We start from the raw sequence: 13018 nt of genomic DNA, 5'->3' as shown, positions 1-13018 counted from the left end.
ACGCGCTGCTGCATTTTGAATCACCTGCAAAGCTCTGCACCGTGACACTGCTATTCCCAGATAAAGGACGTTACAGTAGTCTAATCACTGAATTATCATAGCTTGGACCACCAAGCGAAAAGCATAACCTGATAATATATTCCAGCCAGTTCAGGGGGATATGTAGCTTTAACTTAGAAGATGATCTCAGTTCATAATGTTCTGTACACCAGTGAATTTAACAGAATAATGGCTGTTGGGTCTTGTCTTACATGATACCTGAACAATAAACAATGTTATTTTCATTAGTACTGTACAAAATGACAAGTGTTTTTGGTTGCAGGGTCAAACCTGTGGCTCAGGGGGGGGGGGGGGCATTGCTGCACACTGGCCCTGAAGAAGACTTGAGTTTGATTACTGGGTCAGGTTTCTGCTCCCTATGCTGGTTGGGGTTAGGATGTTACAGAGGAAGAATTTGAAACTCCTGGGGAAAGGGCATCTCAGCCATTGCACAACAGTGACACCTCTTGGGCAAAATTAGAGTTCATGTTACCTGGTCTTTAGACGGAGCCACAGTCTGTGGCCCCTGAAAGCAGACTGTCGCTGAGATGCTTGAGTACCTGAATAAATTCATGTAAACCGTTCTAAGCCCTCTTGGGAGAATGGTATAGAAAATTGAATAAATAAATGTCTGAGTTGGAAAGATTATAGAAAAATAGTGGGGGAAATAAATCTCATGTTTATGGAAATGAAGGCTTATGTCAACCATTAAGAACAGTTCTGAAATGGAAAGGAAAGCACTGTCAACTAAAAAGAACCAGCTCTGATATAGCTGTAAGCCCCAAATGAGGAGGAAATGAGCTCTAAGATTCAGCTAAAATAAAGATGAATCCATCCAAAAGCAAACTTTTTCACCCTCCATGATACAGGTTAGCCATAGAAACTAGTTTGCAAAGTTTGCTGTAGCAACCAGTCTTCCTAGTAACAGCAACTGATTGTCCTGCAGGCAGGAAGTGAGCAGAGTGGGACCATGGCAGCAGCTTCACAATCTTCTCCCTGGCTGGAGAATGCTAGGACCCGGATTGAGAATTCACAGGTAATGAGAAATGCATAGAAATGGGTGGAACGTCCCCAGACTCAGCAAGTCACCTTGCCTACCCTAGGCTGATTTGCTTTTACGGGATAGTGAGCCAGTGTAACTTTAGACTGAAATCCTAGCAGCAAAACCCAAGAGGCACTATTTCTCAGTAATATCTAACTTGAGGATTTCCAGCTGAATGAAATTAAGCTACACTAGCCTCATGGTCCTTTTCTATCATCATATTCTGTTTCTATTTCATGAACTTACTTTGCAGCAGTAGTTTTCTCAAAATCAGGAGTCAGTGTTAAGCTCCATGTGATTATCTGTAATAATAACTTAATATGTGTCTTCCACCATCCTTATAGCAGTTGCCCAAAGCAGTATACAAGCAAGTTAATAAATAACAACAATGTTTATTTAATTGCCTGTCTTTAGATCTGCAGGTACCACATGTTAATAAGAACATTAGTGTAGCACCTGCAAAAAAAAAAAAAAAAAGCTTGAGAAATAGGCTATGGAAAATCTGGGCTTAGTGTACAAGAAAGTCCCACGTTAAGCCCAGATTTTGTCACAGGAATACTAGGACTAGGGGCATGCGATGAAGCTACTAAGTAGCAGATTTAAAACAAACGGGAGAAAATATTTCTTCACTAAATGTGTAATTAAACACAGGAATTTGTTGCCAGAGAATGTGGTAAAAGCAGTTAGATTAGCAGGGTTTAAAAAAAGATTTGGATGATTTCCTAAAAACGAAACCCATAAGCCATTATTGAGATGGCTTGGGAAAATACACTGCTTATTCCTAGGATGAGCAGCATAAAATCTGCTTTCTCCTTGGAATCTTGCCAAGTATTTGTGACCTGGGTTGGCCACTGTTGGAAACAGGGCTTGGACCTTCGGTCTGTTCCAGTATGACAACTCTTCTTATGTTCTAAGTATTCTTCCCAGGGGCAGCAGAATGCAATTTTAGTTGCGAGGAGACAGATAAACCAACCAAGCTCCTCCCCTGGTTACATTCTCTTCATTATCTAATTCTATCCCATCAGGATTCTCTGACCCTTTCTCTCTTCCCCACCTACTGCCTAGCATCTTCATGACATTCTGTCCCTCCAACCAAAATCCCCTGACTCCATTTCTCCTTCCCTTTCTTGACTTCATCCTCAACCTATCTATCTTCTATGTCTTCATTTCTGAGCATCACCTTAATCCCCTCTCTTCACCACAGTATCCACATTCTACTCTCCTTCCCCTACTCCTCTCCCAAACACACTCACACATACCTACTGGCTCTCAGTCTTCAGAAAAGCCTCCAATCCAGGTCCACACATACACATCTAATCTAGCAGAAGTGCAGTTCTCTTCTCCCTCAGCCCAGCAGATTCAAGGTAGTTGGAAGGCAGGGTGGAAGAAAGAGGAGGAGATAGGTATCACTTTGACCCAGCAGCAGACATGATAATGGCAGGAGTGCAGTGGTTGTAGTGTACTCTGGTTTGGTATGTGCCTCTATCCCAGGGGTCTCCAAAGTCCCTCCTTGAGGGCTGAATCCAGGTTTTCAGGATTTCCCCAATGAATATGCATGAGATCTATGTGCATGCACTGCTTTCAATGCATATTTATTGGGGAAATCCTGAAAACCCAACTGGATTTGGCCCTCAAGGAGGGACTTTGGAGACCCCTGCTCTATCCTGTCTTCTTCTGTGGAGCTGCTCTAGTCATCTCAAACAATAAATCCAGTTACAGCTGATTACATGATGTATAACTAGCACCAGCTCCTCCACAGTCCATAAAGTTGGTTGAGCCCTGATCCACATGACCACCCCCACCCCATCTGACCCCTATGATTTTCCCTATCATATCAAATGGTAAAAACTCCTTAGTATAATGAGGTTTTAGTGAATTCAGTCAGTGAATAGAGTGACAGCAAGTGATACCTGGCTCAGGGTGGCACTATGAAATTGGTCTTTAAAAATTGCATTGAGCAGGAATACTGATTTTGATGTCACCGTGTTATTTGAACTGAGCAGGAGTGGAAAGAATTCACAGTGAAGCTATCCGATGCAGTCCAGCAACAGATGAATGAAAACCACATCAGCTTCTTCACAAACCTCTCGGAAACAGAAAAGAATTTTATCATAGAAAGAGCTGCCAGGACAATCCAAGACGGTAATGAAGAAAGTCTTGACCCTTCTGTTTGCCCTTAATCAGTGCTGATGGTTGATTTATTTTCGATGCTGGTGATATTTCTGAGAATGAATGTGGACTGAGGGACTGCTAGCATTAGAATATAAAGCCCTTTCTTCTACTCCTTTCAATGCAAATAAGTGCCATTGGGCACACAGTGAGCATACCTTTACCCTGTTCTCTCCTCCATCCCTGCTTCCATCCAACTATTCCAGCCCTACTATTATTGTCACCAATGCCATTAGTTCTTACCTGAAGGGCCCACATTCACTACAGTAAGAAGGCATCCATCAATAATAGAAGCTCAGTTCCAAACCTTTCTAGAGGCATTTTCAAAAGATATATATTTTAAAAAGGCATAAATTAGCATTTGAACATCCAAGTGCCGATTTTCGAAACCATCTTTCTGGATGTCTTGTGAGACGTCCTAGCCACTGTGCATCCAAAACTAAAGGGGGCATGTTGGAGGCCTGTCCTGGGTGAGGTTTGTTCAGGCGTAGACTTGGACATCTTGTAGTAATAATCAAACCTTTCTCAAGATGTCCTGGATGGAACTTAAGACGTTCTGAGCTGGACCTGTTTTAAAAGCACCCAAGTGCAAAAAAGGTACCCAAACCAGATGATCACTGGATGACCCAAACCAGATGACCACTGGTCAGTATCCCCCTCCCACCCCACAAAGATCTAGAACAGCAGCACCTGTTATGGGAAAGCCTAGTAGAACATCACATTAACTAGCCTGGTGTGTGGGTTAGTGAGCCATAGAGAGAAGGTCCCAGGCCCATAAGCCACTCTAACCACAACATTTATAATGGAAAGTCTGAGCCCACCAAAATCCTACTATAATGCCATATAGGTGCCATCTGCAGCCATAAGGGCTATTAGGGTGATAGACAGGTGGATATAGGAGGTTTGGGGGGAGTTTTGGAGGACTCAGCATAAATTATAAGGGGTATATGTGAAGTTCACAGCAGAGACCTCTAAGGTGCCCCACTGCATTGTTAAAATGTCTGTGTGGCCAGTCCATTACAATGCTGGACCCTCCCATTTTCAAATGGTCTGAATTTGGACATTTTGAACTTTGACGTTGTTGTGATTGAAAATGGTGAACAAAGTTGTACGTACTAAAGTTGGATGTCCTGGCGGCCAAGACGTCTAAGGCAATTTTCAAAAAAAATTTTGGTTTCAAAAATGGCTATTTCTCCGACTCCAACTTTGAGAAACATCCAAATTTGGACTTAGGTGTCCTTTCAAAAATGCCCCTCCATGTGTACAGAACTTGGGGCTCAATCCACATTTCATTCTCACAATCTGTAGTTACACTAGAGCTAAGGTATTTCAGATGAAATACAGGTGTGGAAATCTGAATGGGTTTTCAAGAGCTGTGACCTATATGACATGAGCCAGGTTCTTGGGGACTTCCACTATGGGCCTCTTTTCCTCTACCCAGAATCTCAATTATCATATACTGCAATTGTCAGATCAGGAATTATTCTCATATGGTGTAAGAGATGGGTATGATGCTCATAATTTTTCTATCCCTATATTTTTTGAAATGCTTCTTGGTCCTGTTTCATCATAGATCCCATTAACTATTGCAGGTGATTCGTATCTTGCACTCACAACTCACATCAGTACTTGCTTAGAAGAACAGCTGTACAGTTTTGTTGCTCAGGAAATGCGAGATGACCACCTTCTGAAAAACAAATCTGATCTGGTGATGAGCAATGTGATGACTGGAATGGTATGTTCAAAGCTCAATATCAAAAGACATCTTTATTTTATATGAATACAAACACAATTACACCCCTTTTTAACCTTCTACTCCCTCCATCCCTTCTCCTCAAAGAAAAAGAAAGTAAATAAATGAAACACTTTTTGAAGATTGTAGACGATCATCCAGGTACTGAAAAAAGCAAAGACTAAAGAATGAGAAACATCCAATGTCCTCAATTGAATGCTCCTCTTGTAGCTAACTCTGCATTATAAAAATAAGACCTTTAGAATAACTCTACAGGGTTGTGATATCTAAGTTTGGTTCCAACTTATGTGTACTCAATATACAGGCAGTCCTTGAGTTACAGTCGCCCAACTTAAGTACAACTTGTACTTAAGAACATGGTTGCGGCTTCAATTGATTTCACTGAGCAGTATTTTCAGTGGCATAGACTCCTAAACTTCTCCTTTAGCAGATTCAGGAATGATTCATGGCCACATTAAGAACAGTATGTGATTGTGCATGCTGTGTCTTAGAGGGAACACTGCGAGCAGAGGTAAGCAGCAAGAATCTTAAAATCTACAAGTTCTGAGTTACATACAAATCAAACTTAAGAACATCTTTTAAAACATAACTTGTTCTTAATCCAGGGGAAGAGGCAATAAAAGAGAGGCATGTACAGCACAAATGCAACAGAAAAACCCAAGGCCCCCTTTTATCAATCTGTATTAGGGTTGGCTTTTTTTTTTTTTTTTTTTTTATGTAGTGGCCTCCTCATTCTCCCCTTATAGCCACACCCAAACCTCCGAGCCATTTAGAATGAAAACAAGATAGTGCAAAACGTTTAGTGGGGAAGTCTGGAGAGAGGAAAAAGGATTGTCCTAAAGACTAAAAGCTTGGAGAAAGGGAAATGCCTTTTTTCAAAGGTTAGAAATCAAGAAAGAGAGAGGGAAATTCTGTAATTAAAGGAAAGATATCTGGAAAAAGGAAAAAAAAACTTGGAGAGAGCAAAAATGTCTAAACCAAAAGACAGAAATCTGGAGAGAAGAAAATAATCTGAAGCCAAAGTTTAGAAATCTGGACAGAAGAAAAAAGCCTGTCTTCACAGGGTAGAAATCTGGAGAAAAGGAAAATGTATGTAACAAAGGAGAGAAGTATGAAGAGACGGAATAGATTTGTCTAAAGGCTTGAATTCTAGAGAGAGGGATTTAATCTGTCAATAAAGTTAGAATTATGAAAAAGGAAAAAAGTCAATGCAATGAGGCTAAAATGCTAAATAGAAGAAAAACGGCGGACCCAAATGATAGAATTTTTCATTTGTAGATCTAACTGTGTGCATATGATTATGCCACAGGTATAATTTATGACTATATGGGAAGAAAGTTGTTACAGTACTGTTTTATTATCCCCTGTTTTATTATCCCCTGATTATAAGCTGAAACATAGCCTTGTCAGGTTTTATGTGATCACATTATTTCTAATTTTTGTGTTGCTTTAATAAAGTATTTTTTAATTTTTTTTGTGCCTTTGTCAGTACGCACTCCTTTGTTTTTGCTCTATAACCCCCCCCCCCACACACACACACACACACACTTTTACAAAACCATAGTGCATTTTATAGTGCTGGCCATGGTGGTAACAGCTCCAGTGCTCATAGGAATTCTATGAGCATCAGAGCTGTTATCGTCACGACCAGCGCTAAAATTGCTAGTGCGGTTTTGTAAAGGGGGGGTCATGACCTGTGGCATCAGAAGTGTGTGTGTGGTGTTTATATGCATGTCTGATGTCAGCTGGCTTATCACCCCTTGAAATGTTCTGAAAGATTTGCATTCACTTTTCAGATTAACTTGCTGGAGAAAAGACCAGACATGAAGGGAAAAGTGCATGTTTTTTTCAATCAGTGTTTACTTGCACCCTTGAGAAGATTAACATGGAGACTCCACCTGTCCAATACTAAGGGTAAGAAATCTCAGCATGTGTCAGAAAAAATAATACAAAACAAAATAGTGATGAGTATTCAGTATAGGGATGACACAGGTTATTAAAATATATAGAAAAAATTATTAAAAATATGAATTTGGCAGCAAAAAAATACATATGAACATCTGTTGTCTTAAGAACATAAGAATTGCCGCTGCTGGGTCAGACCAGTGGTCCATCGTGCCCAGCAGTCCGCTCATGCGGCGGCCCCCAAGTCAAAGACCAGCGCTCTAAATGAGTCCAGCCTCACCTGCGTACGTTCCAGTTTAGAAGGAACTTGTTCAACTTTGTCTTGAATCCCTGGAGGGTGTTTTCCCCTATAACAGCCTCTGGAAGAGCGTTCCCGTTTTCCACCATTCTCTGGGTGAAGAAGAACTTCCTTACATTTGTACGGAATCAACATTAGAGAGTGCCCTCTCGTTCTCCCTACCTTGGAGAGGGTGAACAATCTGTCTTTATCTGCTAAGTCTATTCCCTTCAGTATTTTGAATGTTTCGATCATGTCCCCTCTTTTCAAGGGAGAAGAGGCCCAGTGCCTCCATGTCTTGTTTTCTAAGGACTCCTGAGGAAGGCATCAATTGCTGAAACACGGACCATGTTGGGTCCTACTACACATCATTCAGCTGTGTCTGGAAAGAGAGAGAAAATGTCAAATGGACAGAAAACCTTAGAAGGATAATTAGGAAAAAAACTGAGAAAAGCAGATAAGAGACAATGGGGCCAACGCAAATGAAAAAAATAACATCTCCCCCCTTTTATAAAACCGCGGAAGTGGTTTTGAGTGCAGGCCGGTGCACTGAATGCTCTGCGCTGCTCCCGACGCTCATAGAAACTCTATGAGTGTCAGGAGCAGCATTCAGCATGCCAGCCTGCACTCAAAACCACTTCCGCGGTTTTATAAAAAGGGGGGGGAGATGTTCAGACAATAAAGATAGAAAATAATTTTATTGAGAATTTATTAATTAGAATATATCAGCTTTTAGAAAAGTTTCTATTTCTTTAGGATTTGCTGTAACTGCAGAGTCTGACTTCAAGTTTCAAGTTTATTATATATTTGATTAATCGCTTACTCAAATTTCTAAGAGATGCACATATCTATAAAAATACATACAATTAAAAGGGCATCAACACAGACAGATTAAACAGACTGTATATGCATAACATGATAAGGACTAACAGTACGAATATGTTGAAACGAAAGGAAAGGATGGGTAAGAACTACATACTGCTGATAGAAAAGAGGTTTTCATTTCCATTTTTTCCCTATCTTTATTACTAATCTGCCATCCCTTGCTTCACATCCGTTGAGAGTCTCTGTGTTTTATGCATGTGACCAAAGTGTGGTATTCTGCTAGCACGTAGCTTCGGTGTGGAAATCTTGTAGCAGTCTCACTAGGTGGTGTATTGGTGTTTTAGGACCAGGTTTAATATTTACAGGGCTCCGTTTTTTGGATAAGCGTGTTGCTCTTTGAGTCCTGGGAGTGAGTGTTGCACTGTTGCATTGCATTCAGACTTTTCTAGGCTCTATCTGTATTCTGCAGCAGTAATAGACGTAAGTTATTCTGCCAGTGCTTAGTTTCTGTGTATGGATCTATAGCAGCCTGACATGTTCTGTTTGTCCAGAAGAAAGTGTATTGTTATTCTAGGATGCTGCCTTTTATAGGTAAGTTTGTTGCTATTTGAGTCCTGAGAAAATAAAAAAAACCTCTGTGGAGTGATGATGTTCCTAAATGGACTTTATTTGAAAGTGTCAAAGTTCCAAAGGTACACTGAAATCATCCACATAAAATAATTCCATCCACATAAAAATAAATCATCCACATAAGAGCCTTAAAAGACCTAGTCCGCTAGGGATACAGGACCCAACATGGTCCACGTTTTGACAAAAATTCTTCTTCAGGGGTCCCTGGGGGATCCTATAAAGGTAAGTACGTGGGAAACATAAGTGCTACTTTATTATGATAGACCTTCTATGGAATACAGATCAGTATATAGGTCTTTTACAAGGTTTTGTTACTAGACCTCAGAAGGGGTTCCCACCCAGCTCCTCACTACCTTGGGACAGCTGGTGTTATAGAGGCTCATCTTAATTTTTCTGCCTGGGCCCCATTCATCCTAGCTGTGCTAGGGTTACCAGGCGTCCGGATTTCTCCAGACATGTCCTCCTTTTCGAGGACATGTCCAGGGTTCCGGACGGCTTTTCAAAACCCGGCACTTTGTGCAGGTTTTGAAAAGCTTCCCGTCAAAATGGCGTCAGAAAGGGGCATCCGCACATGCACGGACGCAATGCGGTGATGTCATCGCTTTGCATCTGCACATGTGCGGACACCTTCTGGGGGTGGGGCTGGGGAGCGGAACAGGGTGTGACACAGGCAGAATGGGGCGGACCTGGATGGGCCTGGGGGCGTGGCCATGGGTCCGGATTTTCCTTCAGGAAAATCTGGTAGCCCTAATCTGTACCACCGATTGTACTGCTGGAGGCAATGTTCTTCCACTGCGGACACTGCACGGTGCTATTAGGAAAAGCAGAGTAGAGGAGTGGCCTAATGGTTAGAGCAGCAGGCTGAGAACCAGGGAAGCCAGGGTTCAAATCCAACCGCTACCTTCTAAACCCTTGGGCGTGTCATCTAATCCTCCAGTGCCTCAGGTGCAATTAGGGCATTCCTATAAACTGGTGCCTAGACTTATATGCATCAGAGATGCAGTTACACACCTTATCTAATCTAATCCTTAGGTTTGTATACTGCATCATCTCCACGTTCGTAGAGCTCGACGCGGTTTACAGTAGGAGAAATAGGAAGGAACTACAACAGAGGGTTAGAGGTAGAAGTGTGAAGAAAATTTAGAGGACTTGGGATGCCAAGATATAAGAGTTTCCTTGATTCCTAAGTTGGAGGGAGACTTACATTTTTTGAGAAAAGCCAGGTTTTCAGATGTTTGCGGAAAACTTGGAGAGAGCTCAAGTTCCGAAGAAGGGAGGTAAGGTTGTTCCAGAGCTCAGTGATTTTGAAGTGGAGGGAGGTCCCTAGCTTATATTTATTTATTTATTTGGTTTTATATTCCGTCATCCCATGAGAGTTCAGAACGGGTTATAAGTTTACATACGTAACAAAGCATGGTAAAATATAGCGTGACAAACATGACAAGGTGTGACACAGCATGACGATTGCTACACAACAAAACAGGATGGTAGCTTAGCATGGCAAACATAGTCATATATACAAGCTTAGTAAGCATGATAAACATAGTATTGTAAGCGTGGCAAACGTAGCACAGCAGACATAGTATTATATACATACTAGGTGCTATTCCATAAGGTAGCATCTAAATGCCATAGCACATAACTGCAAAGGGAGCATATATGGTAATGGGCACGTTGCCAAGTGATGTGTGCAATTTGTCGGATACTGTTGCATGGCACACTTAGGCATGCCAACATATGCCAGCCTAAGTGCTAGTATAGAATTGGTGCTGGGTGCCCCATTGTGGTGCCTATATCAAGACACTGAAGAGAAAGCCCAAAGAGGCCTCTACGACGAAGACAATAATCCAAGAGAGTCATGAGGAAAAGATGTCGTTCACTCAGCAGTAGGACTATCCAACATGCACTTGATTGAATCAGTGCCATACGAACCTGCAGACTCAACACTGACAGTGTTTCGGCAATTGTGCCTTTGTCAAGAGTCAGGAAGCTGCTGTGTTTCTTTTACAGCATTTACAACCTCCTCCAGCTCCCACCGTTATGAGCTCAGTTCATCCCCAAATCTTTCTGGTCTTATTCTCTTTAAATTCATATTCCTTGACCTTCAGCTTCCATGACTTCAAGTTTTGTTTTTCTTTCACCCTCTGCTGCAAACTTACCTATCTTCACCCTCCTTTACATGTGTACCAACCACCTGATATTCTGTGCTATTTAACCAGCTAAATTCAGCACTTAGGCCCTCTTTTACTAAGCTGCACTAGAGATTTCTACTGTGGCCTGGGGAGCGTCAGACCATTTAGCACTCCGGGCTGCAGTAGAAACCTCTACCACGGCTTCATAAAAGTGGAGGTTAACCAGTTAAGCGTAGCTGGTTTTAAGAAAGGTTTGAACAAATTCCTGGAGGAAAAGTCTATAGTCTGTTATTAAGACATGGGGGAAGCCTCTGCTTGCCCTGGATCGGTAGCATGGAATGTTGCTACTCTTTGGGTTTTGGCCAGGTACTAGTGACCTGGATTGGGCACTGTGAGAATGGGTTACTGGGTTTGATGGACCATTGGTCTGACCCAGTAAGGCTATTCTTATGTTCTTACATTACATTACCATTTGTATTCTGCCAAAGCCCTTATGAGTTCATGGCCAGATCACAATAAATTCAACTACTAGAAACAGACCCAGTTAAATATTGTATGCTAAGTTTCAGGTTAATTAATTTTAATATACTGACCATCGATGTGCACCTGGCCGGTTTACAATGCTAAAAATGAAAGGTTAAAATAAATTTTTGTAGGAGGGGGGGATATGAACATGAGCTGGAGGGGAAAGTTAATAATTACATCATTAAAAACAAATTAATTAAAGGGAAGAGGGGGGAAGGATAAAACACCAGGAATGGGGATCGCTTCTTAAAAATGGTTTGTGTTTATTTTGCAGACTGTTGGAAAGGAAATATTTAGACGCTATGGTATGCGTCTTGGAGTAAGAACGTTTTTAATTTAGTCTTAAATTTGTCGAGTGAATTTTCAAGGCAGAGTTGAGGTGGCACGGCGTTTCATAAAGTTGGAGCTACAACGGAAAAGTTAGTTTTTCTAGTGTGGTAGAATTCTTTGATGGAAGGTATGGTCAGTAAATTCTGATCAGCCGATCTAAGGGTCCGGGGAGGGCAAAAGGGGATGATGAGTTTATCAAGAAAAGATGGGAGACGCGAAAGTTTGATTTTAAAGACCAGCATTAAAGTTTTATAGGTGATGCGGTGGGTGATGGGTAGCCAGTGAGCTTCTCGCAGAAGAGGAGTAACATGATCATATTTCCTTAAAATACAATAAACACAAATCATAATCAATTTCAAGACAAAAATTTTGTAAATAAAAATGTTTTTGAAAGCTTCCTAAAAACCGTATAACAAACTTCTGATCTAATTTTAAATGGTAAATTTTTCCAGGTTAGAGGAGCCTGAGAATAAAAAGATGCATTCCATTTTATGCAGTTTACCTTAGCCAGTGAACTGCTAAGTATCGCACTTAGGGCTCCTTTTACTAAGCTGTGCTAGTGGTTTTAGCCCTGCGCGCAAGACGCGAACGCCACCATTGAGCTGGCGTTAGTAGTGCGGGGGTTAGCGTGCGCTAATCGGCAGCATGCGCTAAAAACGCTAGCGCACCTTAGTAAAAGAAGCCCTTAACCATCTAAGTTTTAGATGGCTGCCTATGCTCAAATATTCAATGCTTGAGCCTGGACATGGCCCAGCATTGAATATCTGGGCTTAAAGCTGGCAATGGTCAGCTGACTCGCTACGCCAAGAGTTTTGTTCTACCTCTTATATTTGATTAGTAGATATGTGCTGAATATATGTTTTATTGTATTCCGTTTTGTTAAAGGTGGATAAGAAATCATTTTAATCTTAACCTTTACTTTATAGCCCTGGAACAGAAAGGGCTGAATTTCAGCGGTGCAGAAATTTCTTTTTTCCCAGCGTCATCCTCATCACTGCTTGTGGATCTTTTCCAGCACGCATGGAATATTTGTCACACGTGTCTATGAACAAGGCCACCTCAGCGCTGGACAGAGACATTTCACTTCAATGTCTGTCTGTGCTGTCGTCAGAAAGAACATTCCAGCACTTGCAGGATAATAAGCGTGAGTAACCCCACATTGATAGGCTGAAATTTGTGAGGTGTTAAAAGCAGCAGTTTGCAAATTTCAAGACACAATTAAAGGCATACTACTTCTCCTTGGCTTTCTGTTCTTAATCTTCTAGGTAGCCTTTCTTTAAAGTTCCATCTTTATTTCAACAAATGTGGGCAGAACAAACTTTAGGGGTTTTTTCCCTTACCATATTGTTCATTCCTTTCCCCAGCCTTTTTTTTGGGTGGCAGATGGTCTA

The 13018-nt window shown here is 41.4% G+C and overlaps 1 protein-coding gene across 1 annotated transcript in view; it reads left to right on the top strand.

The window, feature by feature from the left end:
- Positions 1–970: 970 nt before the first annotated feature.
- LOC117348864 overlaps positions 971–13018 on the top strand; it is a 73799-nt gene continuing 61751 nt past the window's right edge. Inside the window, exons 1-5 of the mRNA XM_033921431.1 lie at positions 971–1075; positions 3085–3223; positions 4843–4985; positions 6800–6917; positions 12643–12771. Coding sequence (XP_033777322.1) covers positions 1010–1075; positions 3085–3223; positions 4843–4985; positions 6800–6917; positions 12643–12771 — 595 coding nt within the window. The 5' untranslated portion in view covers positions 971–1009. The remainder of the gene's footprint in view (positions 1076–3084; positions 3224–4842; positions 4986–6799; positions 6918–12642; positions 12772–13018) is intronic.

This window comes from Geotrypetes seraphini, chromosome 15, assembly GCF_902459505.1.
Source record: "Geotrypetes seraphini chromosome 15, aGeoSer1.1, whole genome shotgun sequence".
Classification (NCBI taxonomy): domain Eukaryota; kingdom Metazoa; phylum Chordata; class Amphibia; order Gymnophiona; family Dermophiidae; genus Geotrypetes; species Geotrypetes seraphini.
This window is presented reverse-complemented; position numbering and strand designations above follow the sequence as displayed.